This window comes from Ambystoma mexicanum, chromosome 10, assembly GCF_040938575.1.
Source record: "Ambystoma mexicanum isolate Mex_15411 chromosome 10, UKY_AmexF1_1, whole genome shotgun sequence".
NCBI lineage: Eukaryota > Metazoa > Chordata > Amphibia > Caudata > Ambystomatidae > Ambystoma > Ambystoma mexicanum.
The window spans coordinates 1,652,354,252-1,652,378,631 of NC_090932.1; the positions used below are offsets into that span (position 1 = coordinate 1,652,354,252).

At 44.8% G+C, this 24,380-nt stretch overlaps 1 protein-coding gene across 1 annotated transcript in view; it reads right to left on the reverse strand.

Annotated features, from left to right (window-relative positions):
* Window positions 1-20,929, reverse strand: part of BLOC1S2 (biogenesis of lysosomal organelles complex 1 subunit 2) — a 79,159-nt gene extending 58,230 nt beyond the window's left edge. The window contains exon 1 of the mRNA XM_069620072.1: window positions 20,774-20,929. Coding sequence (XP_069476173.1) covers window positions 20,774-20,837 — 64 coding nt within the window. The 5' untranslated portion in view covers window positions 20,838-20,929. The remainder of the gene's footprint in view (window positions 1-20,773) is intronic.
* Window positions 20,930-24,380: the final 3,451 nt, after the last annotated feature.

The window sequence follows — 24,380 nt, forward strand, 5'->3', positions numbered from 1 at the left end:
ATTTTGTTGTATAGGTGCCTAAAAAATGCTCTGAAAAATAAATAAAATAAATAAGTATGCAAAAACATGTCCAGAGGCAGGTAAATAACCCCAATATCTGTTATGGGGAGTTTCAAGGTGAGTTAAAAAGGACACAGTCAGTAGGCCAGCAGCGTGTACAGGAAAATTAAGTGAAATTTCAATTTTATCGCACAGGTGTGGATTTGGCAGCAAACAACTCCAGGGAGGACCAGGAGGCACCCCAATCAAGTGTTCCAGTATTGAGTTTGAGAACAAAAAGCCCCAGGAGGTGTTGCAGCACAGTAGGAAGACCCCCAATGCTATCCAAAGGGAAATGCGGTAAAAGGCCCCCTTCCAAAAGGCCTTCTTCAGGACTACTGGGATACCTGAGGGTCTATCGGTCCACCCATAGACCGAGAGGCAAGTACTCGAGGCAGTAGTTTTGAGGCAAATGGCTGCAACAGCCATGGACAACCCAGTAAGTACAGGAATTCTTCCCAGGTGTAAATTACAAGGATGCAGTGCCCCGGGGATTGAGCCAGCCAAAACCCCGATGGCCAAAAGTAAGAATAAATGGCCTTCCCACGACAGGGGCCCTCCAGGCAGCAATGGAAAGAACCGAGACGAAGGCGAGGGAACCCAGCAAAGAGGATTCTGGCAGCAGAGTTGACAAAGACTATTCCACGGTGGGCACAATGGTTGGGGCGACCCAGGGAGCAGCTTAGGTGGAGTCTTTGTACCCCAAAAGCTTTCCAGCTGATGCCTGCACCAAGGAAGGAAACCTTGGGGGTAAACTTGATCAGTGGCCATAAAACAGCTTGGAGGCTGTCCCAGCACAGAAGTCACAAATCAACACTGAAGTGGGGTCAGCAGAGGATGCAGGACGCCAGGCCTGGACTCCTATAAGCAGAGCCCAAAAAGTGTGTTACAGTTTACAAGAAACTTTTACACCAAATCAGCATAAAATAAAAATAAACAGTTGTACCATGGATAACAAAACCTCATTTCCATAACAAATTATGCGATCAAACAGCTCAGTCCTACAGTCTGGTTTTACACCCTGCCCCCTATCAATGTTTTTCATATTAGTCCCGGATCTCCCTCCAAGCAGCCTCCCCCTCTCCCATTCTGCTTTTCAATTCCAGAAAAACGTCTTCAAGCAATCTCGCCAGTGCTATTATTAATGCCCGCATCAAGGGGAGAATACATCTTTCCCGTACATTATCGGTCTGAATCAAGGATGTTGAATGCAGAAAGCCCCCCCAAAAGCCGAATTCTATGATCCAGGGGAAAGGGACACTCTAGAACCAAATTCGCCAGCGATTCTAGAGGAGCCAATCCACACGCTCGACAGACACGCAGTTCCCTCGGGAGCCCCATTTTTGGCCCTATAGCTTCTTTGGTGGGGAGAGCATTTAGGCGAAATTTAAAATCAGGGGCGACATTTAAAATAAGGGTCCCTACAGTTCTATAATGGGAATTGTTGCAAATAAAGTCTCAGCTGGCCCAAAAATCCCTAAATGGGATGTGCCTAAACAATGCGTCTAGAAAGTATAGCTCGATGATGGCCTGCAAAACGCTGCAACGGCAGGAAACCGTCCGGCAGGTAAGTACACCTGCATCTTCCAAGCTCCAGCGACAGGAAAGCAATCAGGGACTGGGAGAATGTTAAGCAGCACTAATCTTAGGGACTGCCTAAAGCTAGCCCACCAATCACAAGAGGGGGGGGGCTAGAGACAAAGGGATCAGGTGGAGCACCATTATTATTGACTCTTAGATCTGCCACGCAGCACAGGTCACCCTCACAGGATGTGAGGGGCAACGTCAGGGACTTCTACTGATATAAGTAGGTGAATATGAAGGCTGTCATGTGGGCTCACAAAATGGAGGCAGCACTCTTTGTAGATACTTTGAAGAAGGAGTTGATCTAGCTAAAATCAAAGTCATGCCTTCAATTGCAAGTATAACTGGAGGGTGGATAAAGGAACACTAGATGGTCAAGTCCTGCTGCCATTTGCTTTGCGGTTAAATTGAGCCACAGAGAGAACGGACCCACTTAAAAGGTAGAGGCTTGGGCAAAAGCTTGCTTGTGGGCACTGTGCCAATTTATGGGCAAGGTAGGGCAACTTTCTGCTGCTCCGTTAACAAGTGTGCGGGAGGTGAAAGTAGCACCTATAGTCCTGTAGGGAGTAGAGCTGAGCAAAGAGTGATAGGACAGCACGGGCAACACTGAAAAGAATCCTAAATCTTTGGAAGCCTCCATCAGTTGCCTAGATGAGGCTGGAGCAAGTAATTTCCTCCATCCCTGCAAAAAAAAAAAAAAAAAAAAAGAATGGAAGCTGGGATTCACCAATCGTGCTTTGCGCTTCTGGACGGGCACTACTGAAAGAGGCCCAGAGCGCAATAGAAATACAATCTGGGTTCTCATTCTGGGTCTGGGGACAGCAGGCAGAAGAGTTCGGCAAGGTCTTCGATCCCAGCCGCCAGGGCGCAAAATGGGTACTCGCCACAAGCCCTGGCGACAATTGGCGCCTGACAAGTAGAAAAGCATGTTGTTCTGTGTGCACGCGGAGAATGAAGGGGGCAAGTTACTTTGTGCCTGGCTAGTAGCTTGCAACTTGAATATGTTTTCCCCTGCCAGCAAAGTACCATGATCTAACTCAAAAAGCTTTAAAACTTGCTAAGAAATAATGGGGCATTGAGAATGATCGTTGCTGCTCGGGCACTTGATGTACCCGGGCTACCTAGCAGATCGCGAACGATTCAAGACCATACGAGTAATCAACCTGTTACTTGCAATTCACTTGTAAGGTAGCCCTTTAATACAGGGAATTTAAACTATGTCTGGCAAATGTTCTTGTATGCAAAGGGGCTTGGTTTGATATGAACAAAAGACCACCCAGGTTGACTATGCGGCCTAATGTTGGCGATCCGTAAGCATGTTCAATTGGCTAGCCCCAAGATGAGAAGGACGACTGATAAACTCAGCTGTAGAGAAGCAAACATCGACATATTTTGCCTTTGTAAATGGGGAGATCTGCAAACTGGGTTTGAGTTGGAGAATTTCAAGTGGTCTTGGCATTTTTTTTAAATCCGAGTGCATGGTCTGACTTTTGCATTATAATTTGAAATATGGTTTATTGGTAATGTGATCTTTCTTTTCAAAATAAATATGGTCTTTTAATCCAATCCTTATTGTGAAGGAGTATGACGTGGTCTGCATTGTTTTGGTTGACCTGCAATCGAGCAAATGCACATATGCAAATGGAGCCGAGAGTGAATAACTTTCTATAGGACATTGTGCAACACCGTTGCCCCCTCTGCCCTGAAGCCTGTAGTACTCTCAGATTAATGGCAAGGTCTATTTTTGGCAGCAAACCCTACCCTACTTCGACATCTGTTTGGATGTAAAGACATTCGGAGAAACAGCGATGTATTTGCAATTCTTGAAACAGTTGCGCTCAGTTTAATTGTGTTTCTCACAAACAGACACGGAGCGAAGGGAGCTCGGATGTGTGGGTGTTCTGCAGGTGCTGCGATTCCAGGGGGAAATCATGAAGACAGGGGTGACTTTGGGCCCAACTCCTGTTGATACCTCATCACCAGGGCAACGCGGCCATAGATTTTAAATTCTGCACCACTTGGGAACTTATTGGTGGGTGGCAGTGACCCCTCCCTCTGCCTGTCTTGGCCCGATTGTCCTTCGCTGGGTGCCAAGGTGCCCATCAGTTAGGGCGTTAGGTTTCGGTACGCAGGTACAACAAAAGCAGCAGAGGCGAGCAATTTCAGAACCCATTCTCACAGAAATAGTCTTTTGGGAGGCGACCGGGGGTGGGGAGGGTCTCCGTTGGTCACTGTGACCCCAGGGCCATAAAGAAAAATACAAAACCCAATAAGAGTCGTGATTCTGCAGACCCGAACACATTTATTGGGCGTCTCTCCTTCCAAACCATGCTCATCTGGCCAGGAGACTTCAGCAAAAGGGTTTGTCCTGAAATAACCTCAAAGGTGTAACTGCTTTTCTGCCTCCATCAGACAACAGCATACAAGGGGGCATACAAGGGGGCGTGCTGTACCCACATCAGCAGGTTACTGGATATCATAGGTGTAGGCAAACTGTAAATGCAAAGATGAGGTGCAGGGGTGCCGGACATGCAAAGGTTCGATGCAGGGATGCCGGACATGCAAAGGTTCGATGCAGGGATGCCAGACATGCAAATGTTTGATGCAGGGATGCCAGACATGCAAATGTTTGATGCAGGGATGCCAGACATGCAAAAGGTTTGATGCAGGGATGCCAGACATGCAAAAGGTTTGATGCAGGGATGCCGGACATGCAAAAGGTTTGATGCAGGGATGCCGGACATGCAAAAGGTTTGATGCAGGGATGCCAGACATGCAAAGGTCCGATGCAGGGATGCCGGACATGCAAAAGGTCCAATGCAGGGATACCAGACATGCATGCAGGGATGCCGGACATGCAAAGGTTTGATGCAGGGATGCCGGACATGCAAAGGTTCAATGCAGGGATGCCGGACATGCAAAGGTTCAATGCAGGGATGCCGGACATGCAAAGGTTCGATGCAGAGATACCGGATATGCAAAGGTTCGATGCAGGGATGCCAGACATGCAAAGGTTTGATGCAGGGATGCCAGACATGCATACGTGTGAACAAAGGGCTTTGAATCCACCTGCACATAATCAATGCCTCCCTGTAATTTTCAGCAAAACGCCATGAAATCCCCAGTCTTCTGATGACAAGGTAGCAAAACCATACATGCTTCTCTTGCGCCCACCTTATGAACTCCATTAATGGATATCAATGTTCAACACTGGCCAAGCAAGAAGTCACTGCTAAATGTTTTTCCTGCGTTTTGGCTTAAGATGTGCATAAAACATGTATAGGGGCGCTTAGTAGTCCAGCCTCCACCTGCATATCATAAATGCCTCTTCCCTTGAGTATCTTCCTGTATATACGGATAGTAGTCATGCATAGTTGCATGTACGCGTCTTTCACCTGAATTTAATCAATGCCTATTCCCCGGGTATCTTCCTGTGTGTACGCATAGTAGACATGCGTAGTTGCATGCACGCGTCTGGCTTCACCTGAATTGAATCAATGTCTCTTCCCCGGGTACCTTCCTGTGTGTATGGATAGTAGACATGCGTAGCTGCATGCACGCGTCTGGCTTTCACCTGAATTTAATCAATGCCTCTTCCCCGGGTATCTTCCTGTGTGTATGGATAGTAGACATGCGTAGTTGCATGCACACGTCTGGCTTTCACCTGAATTGAATCAATGCCTCTTCCCCGGGTATCTTCCTGTGTGTATGGATAGTAGACATGCGTAGTTGCATGCACGCGTCTGGCTTTCACCTGAATTTAATCAATGCCTCTTCCCCGGGCATCTTCCTGTGTGTACGGATAGTAGACATGCGTAGTTGCCTGTACGTGTCTGGCTTTCACTTCATATAATCAATGCCTCTTCCCCGGGTATCTTCCTGTGTGTACGGATAGTAGACATGCGTAGTTGCATGTACGTGTCTGGCTTTCACTTCATATAACCAATGCCCCTTACCCTGGATCTCCTACTATGTGTATGGGTAGAATACATGCATAGGTGCTTGTATGCGTCTGGCATTCACAGCATATGATCAATGACCGTTTCCCTCTTGCTGTGTGTAAGGATAGCAGATATACATGTACTGGCCTGGCTTTCAATGCATATAATCAATGCCTTCCCCCCCTTTATTTTATTGGTTTGAATAAACCTTATACATAAACATTAGACAATGAAATCCCAATACAATAATTTCAATACATCCATATTAATGTTAATATTTACATAAAATAGATTAACACCTAGTTTCCAAACCTAAAACCAGTATTCGCTACAAATCCTCAATACATTTCAAAACCTTTAAAAATATGACCATCACAATCAATAAAGCCCTGTTGCTGCCGCTTACAATTCTTCTCCAAAACACGTCCATGTTGATCCAATATAATTCATGTAGAAAATTACCAAACATTTGCAAAGTTTGATCATTAATAAAGATGTGCCTCAAGGTTTCCATATCATTATTACAGTATCTGCAAATATGAGTATTACTTCATGTTCTTATGTGTAGCATTTCCCGGCTGTGTATTAGATTAAGTCTTAATCTTAAAAACACCCTCTGATATTGTCCTTCCGGGCATTTTTCCAAATAGGGTAGTGTAACACCACTTGTTTTCAACATCCAAGTCCTTCTATAATTTGTACCCGCCTCTTTTGTCACAGGTGTTTACCCAATCACCTTCATAGAGCAGCTTCTTGACTTTGCCCGCATTTGAAATCAATTCTTTACTACTGTTTAGACCATCTAGTTTTTTCAGGCACTTAACTTTAAGATTTGTCAAGCAGCCAGAGTCTTGCTTCTCTAGCTGCCGCAATAGGACATGATACAAAAAGTTCTCTTTGGCCAAGATATTTCGATATAAAAATATTGCCCGCCAAGTAACCATTGAAAAGAGACCCAACTCATATTTTAAAATCACCATAAGGACACAGTTACGCCAGATCTTACCATCTAACTCTGCAAAGTTGAATTCCTCCGAGAAGGAGGAGGTTTCTACACCATGCTGGTATTACCTTAAGGTTGTAATACCTCATAAGCGGGATAAGAGAGAACCTGCAATATTTACGCGCAATGCATCACATTTGCGCTCCAAGTTGTTCCCCCTTCCGATAGAAAGTGCTCAATGTGATACTTTGGCGATTATGAAGCCCAGATATTTCAGGTTCTTCACCACGTCAAAAGTTACTTCACACAATTTCCAACAGAACTCTACCTTATTGGCTTGTCTATTATTAAAGCACATAATCTTCGTCTTTGATGGATTGTCAGATTATTTGTTGTAGTATAGGATTCAATCCTTGTAATAAGGCGTTGCAAACCCAATTGGGACACTCCAAGAGAATAACGTTATCCGCCTAGCGTAACCATATCATTTATTTCAATACTAATTGCGGCAGGACAAAAGCCACCTGATTCGTGGAGTCCCTCCAGAAAGGATAAATACAAATTAAACAAGCAAGGGGCTAGTACACAACCCTCTCTAAGCCCCTTTCTTGTTTGCATTTCCCTTGTTGCCCTGTTCACATCTAGTCTCACACAGAGTTGGATCTTTATGTAAATTTACCAGAATGGACAAGAGTTTCTCTGAAAATGCCTAGCGTTGTAGTCTCCACCACAGGCGTGATCTACCGACCATCTCAAACGCTGCAGTTAAGTCAACACATGCCCTGTACAAAGGTGGGGCACCTTTCCCACAAGCCTTTTCCACTGATGGACTTAAGATAAGACAGTTTAGTCCAGTCATATGCCCTCACCTGAAGCCAGTTTGGAACGTACATAGCTGACCTGTTTTAGCGATCCATTCTTCAATTTCCTTAAGAATTTATGAGGCAAAGATGTTGCTAACCGTGTCAAGGAGGGCCATGGGTCTGTAATTAGATGGATTGGTGGGGTCACCTTTCTTGTGAATAGGGATGATGAAAGCCACTTTCCAGGTTTCCAGAAAGCTTTTTGTTCTTACGATAGTATTGAACAGTGTTAAGAATATTACAGCTCAAGCTTACGGAGCTGCTTTTAATACCCTATTAATTAACCCATTCGCGCCTGCAGGGCACCAATTAGATGAATTCTTGATAATTCCCAGTATATTTTCATATATTAAATTCATGTCCCTCTGGCCATCTCCAAGATACACATGAGTGCATCAGGTTTCACTTATTCAGCTCCAAACAGAACTTTAGCCATATATTCTCCGGAATTGGGTTAATTTGCCTATCTATTTGAAAGTCCCCCTTATTGTAGGCAAAGGGCCAGAAATTCTTAGCATTATTCTTCTGAATGGCCTTCAACATGCATTCTCCATCTCTCTGCTAAATTAAGTAGCACTGCGCTTTTACCCAATTTTTATACTGTTGCTTCTGCATTCAAATTATTTCCACCTTCACCCATATATTTATTTTCAAGGAGTTCATTCTTTAAACCTCTCTACGCATTTCCTTTTACTTGGTTTGAAGGAGGGCGTCAAAGGCATGATTACGAGATCCATGTCCTTTCTTCGGTGCATTCCTAGCAGCTTCAAGGTCTTCATTTGCAATGAAGGATGAGAAAATATCTGGTTTAAAAACTGCCATCTTTTGCATTACTTTAGTCCTTTTCATAAATCTAATCATGTTCGCATTAAAGGTGTCAATCAGTTTGGGTTTCCAAATAACACAGATTGTTTTACCCATCCACCACCAAATGTTTGCATGAATTAGTGAACCCCATCCTATCAAAATGTTGAAGGGTAGCAATCAGCATGCAATGGTCATTCCATTCAAATGTTCACACCTAGAAAAGAGAGACTCGGAGAAGCAGATCTAATCAATCCAAGAAACAGAGTCCTCTCTATGCCGTGTAGTCTTACTCTGGATGTCACCCTTGACATTCCCGTTCAGAACAATTAGGCCCCATTACAAACCTGTGTCCATTGCTTTGTCTATTAAAATATCTCCTCTCATTATTTAGGAAAGCATTTTCACAAAATTGGGGATACATACAGTGCAAATTTCAATCACCTGCTAAGACCACAGAGCCATCTGGTGTATAAACCTTATGTGAACCAGGAGATTCTCAAGAGCTAGGAAAAAATCCTCGAGTTCCACGTGAGAAGGAGGCCAATTGATGCTAACCAATAGACATTTACACATTTGATCCCCGTAGCAGAGGCTAGATTTCACAGCTAGTATTCCCTTCGTACTACATGAAAAGAGTTCACTGCTATGACCAAAATGATTGTTGATGGCCATCAAGAGACCTCCAGAGGGTCAAACTCCATTGATGTGGGAGGCGTCTTGCTGGAATACCTGCTAACCATCCCATACAATCTGCTTTTTTGTGTGTACAGTTTTCTTAATCCTATGCTGTTAATGTCCCGACAAAGCTTTTATTTGCCATCAATTTATTAAATCCTCTTGCAGTACACGACATGAAGGTTATCCTTTCTCTTATGCGTCCTAAGGGCGTCTTCTGCTAAATGGCAATTCCTCCCACACTTTCAGTTCATTATGCAGGGATAGGGTAGCTGGCAACCACGACCAGTCCTCAGATGCTGATAACTGTGGACTAGGGGATTCTGTAAAACATACATTTCTGGTATTATTACCCAAGGTACAAGAGCTTTTCAACTCAGTTCCTTTGACCAACAAAAGTCCTATCGCAACCATTGTAAGGATTTGCATGAATAATCATTGATGATTTCTGTACAGTACTTGGGCGTAAATCATAACCCATCGTTCTCAAAGCCTCAGCTTCCTCTAATGACATTGTGTAATCCGCTTTGGAGGTAATCTTAATAGCAACAATGTCAGTTCTTCCATCTACAAAGAATCAACCAGCTTAATATCCTTCAGAATTTCGCTAAATAAGGCCAATATGTTGGAACGGTTCAATACCATCTGGTAATCAGAAAGAACACATACTAAAATTAGATCCGTAGAAATAAGGTTACTACCCAAGACCCTCCTCCGCTGTGATTTTATACCAGAGTACGATTTACCGAGGTCCCAGGAGCGCTGCATTGGAGCATTCAATTTGCACAAAAAGGCGTGTTCCCAACCGGCCATAAAGGGGTGGCCCAAACAGAGGCCTTCCTTTCCCAATAGCAGACAGTCGCGTGGCAGCATTGTTTTACTTGTCATAACTGAGGCATTATTTGCAAGGTTAAATCCTTTTGAAGTCGGCCTCGGGGCCGAGCAAGACTGTACTTTAGAACCCATAACCAATTGGCAAGTAGCTTCTGTCGCATTCATGGTATAGTTTGCGTCATTTGGTCACACTGATAGATAACTAACTTATCTAGCAGTGTCCCATCGGACCTTCCGTGATCAGTTGCTATTAGGTGGCTTCTTTGGTGATGCAGAACCTCCTTTTCCGCATTATGAGTGAATGGTGGAGTAGTTTGGACATGTTGTGAAACTTCATAATCAATACATTTAGTCTCGGCTCTTCCCCTAGCTTCATCATCAGCAGCTTCTGTAGAGTTCAGGGAACGAAGAAAAGTGTGTGAATTCCTCTTGCGCTTTTTATTTTTTATGTTTTGATTTCTTATCAAGCACTCCCTGAATCACTGATTTTACTCCTTTCCCGCTGATACCACCAGTTTCCTCATCAGAGTTAGCCTTTATTTTATCCGCATCTACAGATTGGTCAACCTGGCAAGAGCTTGAATTCCCCGCTCTTCACCACAGGGTCTGTGCTCGCAACTTTTGTGTATAATGTTCCCTTAGTTGGACAATTCAACATTTCGAGATTGTAGTTGATTTCCCTTAGTGAAATAGTGTGAGCACTTACTTGATCTCGGGTGTTTATCATGAAGTACCACAAATGCACTTCGTACCGAATTTAATGCTGAAAAGTTAGAGCGGATAGTGTTATCCTTTCATCTGTGTCCCCGAGCGTGTGATGTAAGGGAGAAGGACCCTCATTAGTCCCAGGTCGTGCAGGAACCATTAGTAGACAACAATTCTGTTAACATTGACGGGGTACCTGAGCATAATTCACCCTGTGCAGAGGATATCGACCCGCTCTGCACCATGGGTTCACATACAACACCTGCCTCTTTCTGCTCCACAAAGCAAGTAATCCGCTCACCATCCTCGTTTAATTCAAGAGTAATTTATTCTGGACTGATTAAAAGATGTTTGCACCATACCTGCCTAGCCTCTGAGTTTAGCCCGGAGACTCAGGGCTTTCACGCTCTTCTCCGGGTCTCGTGGAAGAGCGAGGAGTCTCCGGGTTTTCCAGCGTCCCTTCATGTCTTCTGCACCAACCCACCTCCTCTCCCCCTGTTGGTCTGATACCCGTGGGTGCGGGTGCGGGGTGCACTCACAGCACTACTGCCATCATAGTGCATGAGTAGGGTGCATGAGGTCCCATGGCCGGGGGGTGAGAATTGGGGGGAGCGGATCTGTGCACAATTATAATTCCCCTATTCCCAATAATTTCCCTTGTTGCTCAGATTTCTCGATTAACAATTTACAAACATTAAAAACACAAATGGTGACATGGTTAAAACATATATTAAAAAAATGAATAACACTTTCAGAGCCCAAAGTTAAAAATGACCCTCTGCAACATCCGAACCCCAAGCACAGTGCTCCACCCTGCCAACCCTGGTTAAAAATACTAAATTCACAGCTTTCTTGCCTGTCGAATCAGAGCCAATCTCACATAATTACAAACACTAAAAATAAAATCCATGTCCATACAATTCCAGATGCAATATAAGGCCCCTTTACAGTCACAAATATTATTTTCCAGAAAAAAAGGGCCTCAACAAATCCCTTTGCAAGTACTGATACCAATTACAAATTAGCAAGAAATGACAGAGGTCCTCCCTTGCCCACACATTCAGCATTTCACCAGATCTCCCTTCCCCCGGTTAGTACAGGCTTTCAAGGGCAGCATATTTAAGCTCATCATTAAAATTAGACGCCTGCAGCTGGGAGAGGGAATAGTACTCATAACACCCCCTGGCTCCAGGCAGCATCTCAAAGAGAACAGGCTCAAAGAACCCGAAGCATGTGCCACACTCCAGTCCTCAGCCTGTTCCTTGCTTAATACCCCCCTTTTGATGGAATTTTTCTTGAAACTCTCACCATATTCACGGACTCATTCCCACCCTGCCTCTCTAACTTAAGTCCTTCATAGAACCACCTACACTTCGGGTAAGGAGTTGCTTTTACCATTTCTGCCAAAATATACTGTATGTTTGGGTTTCTGGGTTCTGCCTGCAGTACCTTCAAAAAGAAAACAGCAAATCTAATTTTAGCCTACGATGCAAACTTAGAGACCTCCAGCTCCGCCTGTGATGCAAACTTACAGGCCCCCAGCTCCAAACAAAGAGCATAGTTGGGTGTTCCCAACGGGAGACCAGTCAGCCGATTCATAATCCCATTTTGAATAACCTCCAGCTTGTCGCACTTGGTACCCCCCCCCCCATAATTCGCTACCATACAGTAGCACTGTCTCAACCTTAATATTATATACTTCTAAGGCTTTACCAAGCACCCGCCCACCAAACCTGGGGTGGAATCTTAAACCATTCCGCCTGATCCTAGCTTTCATGAAAGCCACCTCCAAGTGCTTCCCCCATTTCCCATTACTCTCAAAAGTCAACCCCAGGTAAAAGAACGAATTTGCAACCTAAATTTATTCCCCATTAAGGGTCCAGGAATGGTTGACATTTTTCCTTTCATTGCCAAAAATGACCATCTGAGTTGTATCCCTGTACAAATGTAACTTATTAGCCTTAAAGTATTCAGCAGCGTTATCTGGGCTGGCCTGCGGCCCTGCCAGTGTCTCGTCAATCGGAGCTGCGTCGTCAGCATATAACAGGGTTATAAACGGCGTCACCCCCAGCGATGGCAGATTTATTTTTGCTCTCCAGTCAAGAGGGTTAAAATCTGCTAGGGAAGGAATAAATAAAAGCGGGGCCAAAAAGCGGCTCTGTTTAATGCCTCGATTTGTGGGGAAGTCCTCAATAGTCTGCCCTTGTTACTGGCCCTCGCTGTTGCTACTGTGTTCGAGTAACAGCTTAAAATCAAGTGCAGAAGATTAGGCGGGACATTCATGTCCTTTCATTGCTGCCACAGGGCCCCCTTATTAATTGTGTCAGAGGCATTCTCCAGGTCCAAGAAGGCCACATATAGTCTCCCACCCTGATTAAACAATATTTCTCAAATACAACATTTAATACTAGACAGTGGCCCATGTTTGAAAATGTGCCGAAACCCTGCTTGGGGAGGATGCAACAATATTATATTTTGCCCAGTCTTCCACTCTACTCTTAAAACAATTGTTAAATATTTTGCTAGGAATATCTAAGAGTGAGATTGGGCGATTACAGCGGCGGTCATTAATCAAACCCTTCTTAAATATAGGGACAATTGTGGCTTTCTTCCACAAAAGAGGCATAACCCTGGAACTGGAGATTGCATTAAAAGGTTCTACTAACATATTGGCCCACCAGATAGGAACCCACTTTAAATAGTCTGACCGTAAACCATCTGATCCGGATGCCTTCCCCACTGGGAGAACCTTCACACAAACCAAAATCTCCTCCCAAGTAAAACCAATGGGTCCTCCCGCATTCCCTGCTCGACCATGATGGGTTCTCCCGCTACACCAGCATCAAACAAGATGGTGGAAAAGTGGGAAACCCACCTATCAGCTGAGATATGGCATGGGTCAGATTTCTTCTGATTATCAAAACGGTGTCTGGTCATTCCATCGAATGGCAAACCATCTAATACCAAACCATCAAATTTTATCCATCGAAATACCATTCCATAGAATGGCCATTTCATTGCATAAAATTTGATGGATCCATCGAAATGTAATGTTAAGATTAGGGGTTAGATCAGGGTTAGGGTTGGGGCTAGGTTTAGATTAAGGGTTACATCTGGGTTAGGGGTTAGGGTTGTGGCTAGGGTTAGATTAAGGGTTACATTAGGGTTAGGGTTGGGAGTAGGGTTGGGGTTAGGGTTGGGCCTGGGGTTGGATTAAGGGTTACATTAGGGTTAGGGTTATGGTTGGGGACAGGGTTAGGGTTGGGGCTAGGGTTTGATTAAGGGTTATATTAGGGTTAGGGTTGGGGGTGGGCGTGGGGGTTGGGTGGGGCTGGGGGTAAACCCACCCCGCAATATACAAAATTAAAATTAAAACGTTACAAGGAGCTGGCCAGTGTCGAAATTTCAGCACTGGACAGTTCCAGGTAACGTTTTAAAGTTACAGAAAAAGTAATTGAAATGTTATCTTTTACATGTAAAAGTGCATTTCTATTGAAACCAGTCCATTTATATTTTCGATGGACTGCTTTTGATGGAAAGGCACTTTTACATGTAAAAGATAGCCTGTCGATGCTTTGGCATTAAATGCTTTGTATTCAATGGTTTGGTGTCGACCCTTTATTTTCGATGCAATCACTATAAACCTATCAAAACCCCAGCTGACTAGGCTCAAAAAGAGTTTGCAAGCTTTAGTCACCACCGCAGGCTTAAATTGCTCCGATTGCTTCAAAATGTGCTCTCTCCTCTTCCTTTTCAACAACTTACTATATTATCGATCTTAAGGGCACAGGATTGCCGGCATTCAAAACCACATCCCGCGCCACCCAGTTGATTACCCATTTAAACGACCTGCATTCCTGGTCATTCCAGACACACCCTTGCCCCTGGCCTATCAGTCTGCTTTCTGCTCTGGTACAAACTCTTACTTTCACAGGATATTGTCTCAATTAACTCTTCGTACCGTCTGATAATCTCAGTTGCAGCCGCTAGGGTGTTACTGTACACAGACAAGATTTCCTTCAATTTGGCTGAAACCAAAATCGTATCTCAATGCTCTTGATTTAAACGATAAGAACACTCCGGCAGCCAAGTACTGCTTTCAACCCCCTGGTCAGGGGTCTGGCTGGGAAACCTAAAAGCTACAACAAGGGGGAAGTGGTCACTACCCATACAAGCGGCCACCCCAAAGCTGGTAATCCAGGGGGAAAAGTAACTATCGATCACGCAGTAGTCGATTATAGAACTCCTAGCCTGTTGGAAAGTAGGCCTGGGCAGACGATCCCCAACACACCTCCCATTCAATTCCACTACATGGCATTCCTTCATAAAATGACCCAACTCCTCACCCATCTCTTTGGGTGTTTAGCTGGCATCTAGAGGGGATCCCAAGCTGTTCTTCCAACAGGCAGCTATCAGCCTATTCGCACCGCAACAGCCCAAATTTTGCGGTGAAGTCTCCAACAATAATTATGTTGGAATAGACCTCTTGCTCCAGGAGCTCCCCCAATGCTTTCCTCCAACGAACATCCCCTTGGGAGGAATTGCTTGGAGACAAACATACGTTCACCATCAGCAAACCCTTTGGACAAAAAATAGATTTCAAAACAATGGCAACAGCAAACTCATTTGCCACCTCCACTTTTTCTAAAGACCAGTTGGGGAAGATCCTGATGAGCGTTAAGCAGCCCTCCACTCCTTCATGGCAGCCTAATTGGTTAGTTGTACCTTTTAAATCGCACCCCTAGATGTGGTGGCGGGTTACCATGGCAACCTCATAAACATAATCTGCCACGTGGCGTGCTTCACTTCAATATCAAGTTGAGAACTGTGCTGCCACCGGACGGCCTACTGAACTATCACAGGTATTACACTCTTTTTAGCCCACACACCACATAGCTAGGCACCCCATAATGCTTAGATGCCCACCATTGCCAACGGGTACACGGTCACAGGGTGGATCCCTGCATGCAGTAACCGCTACACACGCATGCCTATTCCGTTGGCCCATACGATGCGCTCCACATGTAGCGAGTCCTCACCCCGAACCGCATTTCAGTTCAGCTCTTGCGCCCCTAGCCCGGGCACTTTTACCTTCACTGGGTCTCTCTATTTATAGGGGGTCCTATAAAGTGCAAGAGGACATGCCCTATGTCACCATGCTCACGGCTATGTCTGATGTTACTAATCACCATCGGGATGTTACTAATCACTATCGGGATTTGACAACATCCTATCACCCTACTGGGGGTCTTGGCACCTGTACTGTGTAGGTGTCAACCTTAAACCTCCCCCTTTTTGATTAAAGGGAGCCGGCACCTGGAAAACAGTGGCCTAAACTCAGGCCTTCTCAACTGTGTAGGTTCGGCACTATTAATACAATTCCTATATTGGCACTGTTTCTTTTGGACGGTCCAAGATAGACTTACCTGTCCTCTCAGGCAATTAAACCATCCCTCCTATGCCTTTTGCATTTTTACAAGGCCAGAGTTAATACTGAAATTGTCATATGTGTGTTACAGATCCCATGTATTGACATCCTGAACTCTTCTTTGATGTGCACAATATTACGATACACGTAAGTGCCCTTCACAGGGTTTCTAAAGAAATTAACAAGCTTGAGTGTTTTTTGAATGTGTCCTGGATAAAGAGCCCTTAATTCATAGATCCTTATCAATTTTTTTGGTCTTTGACCACACGATATTCTATTGAATGAGACAACATTACAATCTCATGTCCTGATGAAGGCCGATGTACCAAGAGTACCTTTCAACTGCTATACAGGCTGAAACACAGTTGTGTCGACAACCTAATAAAACACAGGGTTTAACCAAAACACAGTAGAACCAGCCAACCAATGCAGCATTCATATTTGTATACATCCCCAAGATAATGCAAAGGGGTCGTTCTACATTTATAGTAGTCAATTTTTGATAGCTTTTGTTGATTATTTGTGTACTTGTAATGTACTTTTTATGTTCTCCTGTGCCATATCATGGCCAATAATGTATTTAACCCATTCGTCATCAATAACTTTCCATTTAACTCCACCACATTGCATGAGATTAATTTGAAATTACATTTCCCATTCCCAACTGCCACCCCTAGAGGCAACTCTGCCTGCACACTAAGGGGCAACTATACACAGGATCTTTGGCTCTCTGAGAGATCAGCATAGCAGTTCTCACAGGGTTAGCTGACTGCATACCAGCATACGAAGCACCTTCAGATGGGAGGGGGCATATTGTGATTCATAACAGCCTCCCTTGCCTTGTCTTTCCCCCAGCACTCTAAAACTGGAACAATAATGTCATACCAGGTGTCATGACAATGACAAATCTTTGCTGGAGAGTCCCAAAAAAATGTCAATACCCAGACTAGCCAATCTCTCTCTACACTGAATGACACAAGCTTTGATGTATGGATTGTTGAACCCAATACATAGATTACAACTTCCACAATACATACAGTCAGACTAAATACAGACTGGAAAAAATCTTAATGTCTTTCACGCCTAAAACAGACCTCAAAACTGTCTCCAGCCTTCCAGCGGGTCCATCACGGGGCAACCAGTGTTTGTAGATTGAAATATATGTGGAAACAAAGGTAGCTGCACTGGCACTGCAGAAGGTGGTGGTGGTAAACCTGAGGACACCTGTCTAGTAGCTAAGGCAGCCCCCAAGCATTGTCCACAAGGGATAGGAGGTGTGTACTGCACCATAGGAGGCATGTACTGCACCACCTTGGATGCAGCGGACTTGTGTGAGCTGTGCTGTATTACTGGTCACGCCCTACTAGGGCACCAACCTCCTCAAACGCACATGCACCCTGGCCTCCAACTGCCTTTATCAAAGAATCTTCCCCCAGGCAGGAGTCAGCTATCTCCAATGAGACCAATGTTCCAGTTGAATCCAGGTTCTCTTCCAACTTTACACATTGGCAGGCTTTAGAAACATTTCTTGCTGCGGGTTGTTGAACCCTGGACCTACGAATACCAGTTACAGGAATATCCTTTCTCTGAACCAAAGGTTCTTACCTCCAACAACCCGTAGAACCTAACGTGAGGGAATCAGTGAGGTTTCCATACTGCCCCCTTTCCTCACCTGCCAGTGCCCAATGTTTCTGTTAGGAGTAATAGAAACAGAGGGTTTGACAGTGGCAATTTGAGAAATAAGACCTGTCTGCAAAAGTGCAGTAGTAGGAGCATGGGGAGGATACCAGGTTGTTTTGCAAGGCACTTTCAAATGTTGGTATGGCTTGTAATGCTTTGTGAGGACTTTCATGCCTTGATATGCATGTCAAGGCATAAATTAGTTTTCAAAAATTAATTAGCAGAGTTGGCTACTTACAAATGTCTTGATTAGCAAACAAACATTTGATTAGCAATAGTGTACTGATATTTTTAATGTCACCCAAAGTTATCGGTACTCAAGACATAAAACAAGCAACAATACAGCATTTTTGTGGACTGCTGAAGTGGGAGATTAGTGAGAGTAGTGTCTGTAAAATGTAAAGGTTAACTGCATGAATGGACACAAATAAACAGCTATGATCAAAAAGTTGTAGCTCGACCTCATTTAAAGAGGAAATCAAGTGCATAGTAAACCCTGTGAAGATTTTTCAATTGGTCTAGCCTAAGTCGAGCAGGGATAGCTATCTCATGCAGGGAAATCAAGACTTCCTGCCACTCTTCCAGTTCCAGTGTACCCATATCTTCTTCCCATTTCTTCTTAAGTTTTGAGAAGGAATAAGACTGGAAGTTTAGGATAATCTGATAAGAGTGATGAGGTAGCCCCCCTCTTAGGTATCAGCTCGTTGTTGACGTTGGCCTCTATCAGGGACTGTGCCGCGAGATCATACCCACCCTGAAATTGCATGATCATAGCAGGTTTGAACTGTATACAAGAAACAATCATATGTTCATAGCGAAAACAGTTGTTGGTGCAATTCAAAAGACATTAAACGTTTCTCAAAAATACATTGTTCAGCAAACAAATGCAAGCGAGTGTCCATTTCCTAGCCAAGCTCAGCTTACGAATTTCGGGGAGATCTTTATTACCACATAGGGAGGCACTCAAAGTTATCACTCCTTGCCATCCCAGAACCCCGGTAGCCGCTCTGGACTTTTAAGAGTGGAGGAGATTATTACTGTTGCACTCTCTCTCCATTAGCCCCTTTGAACTTGCAGTGAACAGGGAAAAGAGGGAAGAGAGATCCCTGAGGGAAGTAGAGAAATGTAGGTGAGCTGTGCTTTCACTGAACTGGGTAATTTAAATAGCAAGCTGTGCTACACAAGTGTCCATTTAATTAGCAAATCTACATGCAACACTGCTTATTCGATGCCTTGCATGGGGTTACAAAATGTTCTTACGCCGTCATAATTATCTTCCTGCATGGCACCTATTACCTTGGCACCAGAAAACACCCAACTCTTCGTTCCCCCACCACTTCTACCCCTTGTTTCTCTACTGCCCACTTCTCCCAGACTAATCAACTCCCTCCTAAAATCCTATACCAACTTATGCCACACATACAAAGCCCCAACACATTGCTACCGCAGGCCTAGTCATTTCCGCTTCAACATAAATCGGGCTTTAACTAACCTTATGTCTAGCCCTACAACATACCTCCACATCAGCAGCTAACTAGACCCAAAGTGCTGTAGTTTATCAGATCTTTGCCTTTCCGCTTCGGATAACATATTCCCAAGTGTCTCCGCCAATCCCACTGAAGCATAACGATACTCGGGTCTCGGGTACTTCTGACCTGCCACGATCACCCCTCCTGCCACGATCACTCCACAGGTTTCATATCCACCCCTCTCTCTCTTCTCACAGAGCCACTTGCAGCAAGGCCAACAAAGATGGCAAAAAGCGCCTAAAAGACCACTTTTCATTACAATAGAGCGCTACATTTGGTAGCGGAAGATGCTTAAGTGTAAGGGGGTGTCACCAATGCAGGGAATGCTCTTTAGTGCAGTGTGCTGTCCTCAGCCCAGGGAGCTCCAGTCACTTAAGGGAGCTGCCTTGCGTACACACATATCCTAACTTTGAACTGGCAGCTTAATAATAATATGGCGCTATCCACTGTGTATGGAGCCAGTGCCGGCACCAGGTCTGCCAGCACACTGTGCAAGATGTTTCTGTGCACCCCCGGGGCGGAGGCGCACTGAACAACCTTTTCTCCCTGTCCCTCGCCGGGTGCTGCCCTTAAACACAGAATACAAGAACAGCAGAAGGCTCAGTTGCTGTGTTTGTGTCAATAAGTGAACCTGAGGGACCCTTCGTTCACTAATTGACATGAAAAAAAGCACCGTAGCGGAGCCCCCTGCTGTTCTTGAATTGTGTGTTTAGGGCTGCGCCAGGCGCGGGTGATTCTTTATTAGGCACTGGCACTGCACCAATACCAAATACAGGGCACAATGCCTCACTGTCATGCAAACGAGTATCGGACCGATACTTAGGTTTGCATGACAGTGAGCTGGAGGCAATGCCCCCTTTATGTGTGTCACTGGGGGGCGCCGTTGTGCAGCCGCAACCTCTGAGCGTGTCTTGAGCCAGCGCTGTATGGAGCTACCATCTAGATCAGAAAGGTACGGTTGCTTCTACTATAAGGGCCTGCCCAGAGACAGCCTAAGGGCTGGGTGGGCCGGGCAGCCGCCAGGGGCGTCCTGCAATTAGAACCCTGCTACGCCAGCTCAGGGGAGTCTTTCAAGGTCTCTCCCGACCTAGCGTTGTGGGAGCAGGCACCCTATTGACATTAAATGCAATCCGCACTTGGGAGCTGAGCACATTTATTAACAATAGGGCGCCTGCCATGCCTATTGAAAAATGTGGCGCTCCCCCCAGCCGCATGACAAGGGGCGCCAACTTTTTCATCTTCTGCCCTGGTGCTGCAACTTCTAAGGCCGGCCCTGGGTCTCCCCAAACTGCAGACAACGGCCATTAGTAGAGAGGAATGCACCTGCCATTAGTACATGGTGTTTTCCCATTAGTACATGGAGTTTTCCCATTAGTACATGGAGTTGTAGCTCTTACAGGGGGTGTCTCTAGCACAGGGGTCTGCAACATGCGGCTCTCCAGTTGTTTTGGACAAGGACTCCCAGACGCTTTCACCATTGACTCTGCTGGTTAGGGCTGATGGGAGTAGTATTCTAAAACATCTTGCAGACCCCTGCTCTAGCACATAGGGTGGGGACTGCCCTAGTAGAGCTGTCCCTGGAACTGCAACTAGCAAAAGGCAGTAGTGCAAAGCCCTGCACTACTGCTGGGAACTGTGCTTGGCACAGGGAGCAGCACTAGCGCAGTGAACTTTAGAATAGGAAGGAAGTGCTTTAAATACAAATGCAACTCAGCACCGCCCCTGCCTTCCCCAGGGGAGCTCACGTTTGACGCTCCGCTCCTTGGCTCCTTCTGGACCCAGACCAGCCGGCTCCATCACCCCGGCCATCGCTTCTAGGCGCTAGTGCTGGATTCTGGAATCTGGACCACTCGAGGAAAGAAGCCCAACTGTGCCCCGAAACAGGCCGAAAACCAGAACCTCCCACTGAACGGAGCGGACAACTCAGCAAAGGTATAACGATAAACACAAAAGAGGGACAATCGCCAAGGCCGAGCGTGGCTGCCACCTTGAGAGGTCTACTTCCAGTCTATGCATTGCTATTCCTCACAGAAAGGAAGTTCAAAGGTTTCAATAAACCCTAAGGTCTGTTTTTAATGACCAACCATAAACGAAACTCGGCTCACGTTTGCTTCCATAGTAGAAGCCGCCGGTAAAAGTTGTCTCTTTCCCGAACACATTTAAGAACATGCACTTTAAATATACCAATGACATTTTAAGGAAAACACAGATCACGCACCTGTCTGTGTTTGGCTATGAATTGTTTAACATTTTCTTATAATAGCATTTAGCATGAGAATTGTAGGTTTTATTTCATTTAAATGAAAATGTTATTTGAGAAGTTCTAAAGCATTCTTTGCTTGAAACAGACTCAATGTCCAGTATTTTTCAATTGTGGTGTTATACCAAGCTGTGGTGGTGGGAACCTCTCACGTGTGTTGTCGCTTTAAATGTTATGTCTCCCTCCCATGTACATTGCCCTTTTAAAATGGTCCATACATGCCAACTCTCCCGATTTAGACGGGAGACTCACGATTTTTCAGTGAAAAATATTGCTATTTTTCACAATCTCCTACCTAAAATAACCATAGCCCCAATGCATTCCTATGGGAAAATACATGTCTCCAACTTTCCCTGGGGAAATCTCCCCCTCCAGGTGCATTGCAATGTTGGCATGTAGGGATGGTCCATGACTGTGTCATGCCCCAAGTTAATAAAAGGAGCCCTTGCAGGCACGTGAGACAGAACGGCTGCAGACTCCCAAAATGGAACTACTGAGTCTGTGTCTCCTTTTATGTAGGCCTGCTGGCCTACACGTGCGGGCACCAGCCTGCATGCCCTGATGCCGTGGGACCCTCGTGCCAGCACAGTGGCAGAGGTCCGCATAGTTAGGGGCATGGCACGCTCTCCCCCACCCCGATGGTGCTGATGTCATATAGCATCATGGTGCCTGCCGGATGTCCAGCGCAGGTCCCAACCCCCACAGGCGCCGGGCCTATCGTGTGCTGATGTGTATAGCACTATGGGGGCCTGCCAGATGTCCATGGCAGGCTACCCACAACACAAGCCACAATCCACACTGAGCACCTCAGAGTGCCAGCATGGTTTAAGTTTAAACAGCACTTAGGGTTATATCTTAGGGAGTATAGATCATGGGAAATGCATTTGGCTTGGAAGCAAGACAACCAGGGTTGCCAGAAAAGTAGGGTATTGATGGGTGTTGTCCCGTGCTACGCACACACCCTCTGCGGGACGCCAAAAGTCCAAAACTTTCTCTGCCCATGCCTGTTCAAAGCCCTTTTAGCTCTGAGTTCACACGTGAGTGGAGCACTGGGCAGCAGAACGGCGCTCCCCAGGGTCAGCACAGCACCATAACACGGAAATGTGGATACGGGTTATGAAAAATGGAAATGGTGCATAATGAATTACGCTGTGTGGAATAAGACTGGTTTAAAAACCCAAGTGAGATTTTTTAGTCTCACATTACTTTGCATGCTCTCATGCAGGATGGGGAAAATAAAGCTGAAGACATGCTCTTTTTGCTCAAATTGTTTATATGACAATTTATATAGTGTTTAGTTTGCTGTGACATTCTAGTTTATTATGTTGAGTGCATTATGTTCAAGGCATTTATTTGAACAAAGCTTTAATAAATATGTATATCCACTAAACCTGGAAAATATGTGGTTAGCTGCTTAAATTGCCCACATCCTGTTTTGACACACAAACCAAAGTGTGTGATACTGGGCAAATCATTTAATCTTACTGTGTCTTATCTGTAGTCCCTGTAAGTGATTCAGTTCATAGCTTATGTAACTATATTATTATGTTATTATAAGCTACAAATGAAACTCACTCATGGTTTTATGACTATAGAATTGCTTCATATATGAGAATAGTGTCATGTATGTATTTCACAGCGCAAAGTTATTTGTCACTCAGTGTACTCATGGAAACTTAAAGTGTCTTCCCATAGTGCCTCTAAGTATCAAATTAGGATTTTTGCATGTATTTTGGCCCGCTAGGCCTGGACAGAGCTCTAACAGATGAGTGTCCTGCATCGATAATAGTCCTACATTTTTTTGTGCTGTGTGTTAAAATGCCATCTGCCACTAATTTACCCAAAACGTGTATGGCAGGGAAGGAGGCGTGAATTACACCATATGATACTCTGTGCACTGCAGGCTGCTTTTGATGTGCTACTATGTCTAAAGTGTCAAGTGACACCCTTTTGTAAAGTCGGCCACCCTGCAGAAAAGGAAAGCCATCTATAGCCCAAACGGAGTTAGAAACGAACCCAAAAGTATCCCAACCACACACTTCTGCAAGGGCCTACATTTTATGTTCAAAATATGATTTGCATGCATGTAACAACAATTGTTTAGCATTGTTTAACCCGCAGCTGTCACACTTCAAAAACAAATCATGCCGGGGTCAGAAACGGCTCTGCCATGATTTGCGCCGCCTCCTGCACCTGTTTAAAAGGTTCAGGGGGGTGCCTCGCATCTCAGGACATTTATAAGTGCTTCGCGTTTGTGAATTTGGGATGCGCTTTTGCTCTGAAATGCCTTCTTATATGCAGAAATGCGCAAAGGGGAAACTGGTAATCTCAATGAGCGCCTCTAAGATGCACTCGTACAGAAGCCCTTTGTGAATTGGGCGTCCTCTTTTTTTGGGTGCAAGTGAGGAGATGCTCTTCACTTGCGCCACATTTCTTTTAGAGAATCTGGCACTATATATCTGCTGGTTTAATCAAGTGACATATGACTAAGGCAGGATCAATGCAACAATAATGCAACTGTAGGTGACAGTTTTGGGGGCCACTAACAGATGAGCATGACGGTACACCATTTTGTTCCCAAAATCATTCATCTTTTTTCATATAGTGTGATTTTAATCACTTATTAAGGACTCCAACGTGTGCAGGTAAATCAGAGTGAGATTGAATTATTTGCCCAGGATCACACATTTTGGCTAAACAATGAAGCAGGGATTTATGCAGTTTAAGCACTTGACCACACACATTCCAGGCTTTACTTGGTACAAATGTGTACGGTTTGGATTTCAAAGCCTACAATAACTCTGTCTTATAGAGTTTACTTGCAAAATACATAAGCTGCATCAACCTGCAAACATAAAAACACTTATTATTAGAACATGTTAAGCTACAAGACTATCACTGCAGCTTTATTTTCACACGCTGATAAAACATCTGACAACGGAGATAAAGCAAACCTCTCCCTTCCACCATGTTAAGATAGTAGACATGGAGGTCATGAACACATCTTTTAAAGGGAACTTTATTGTGTTCACTTGAACTGATTTGGAAATTAACACATCTTTTATAGTTTGCTGGTGTCGTTTGATGTCTTT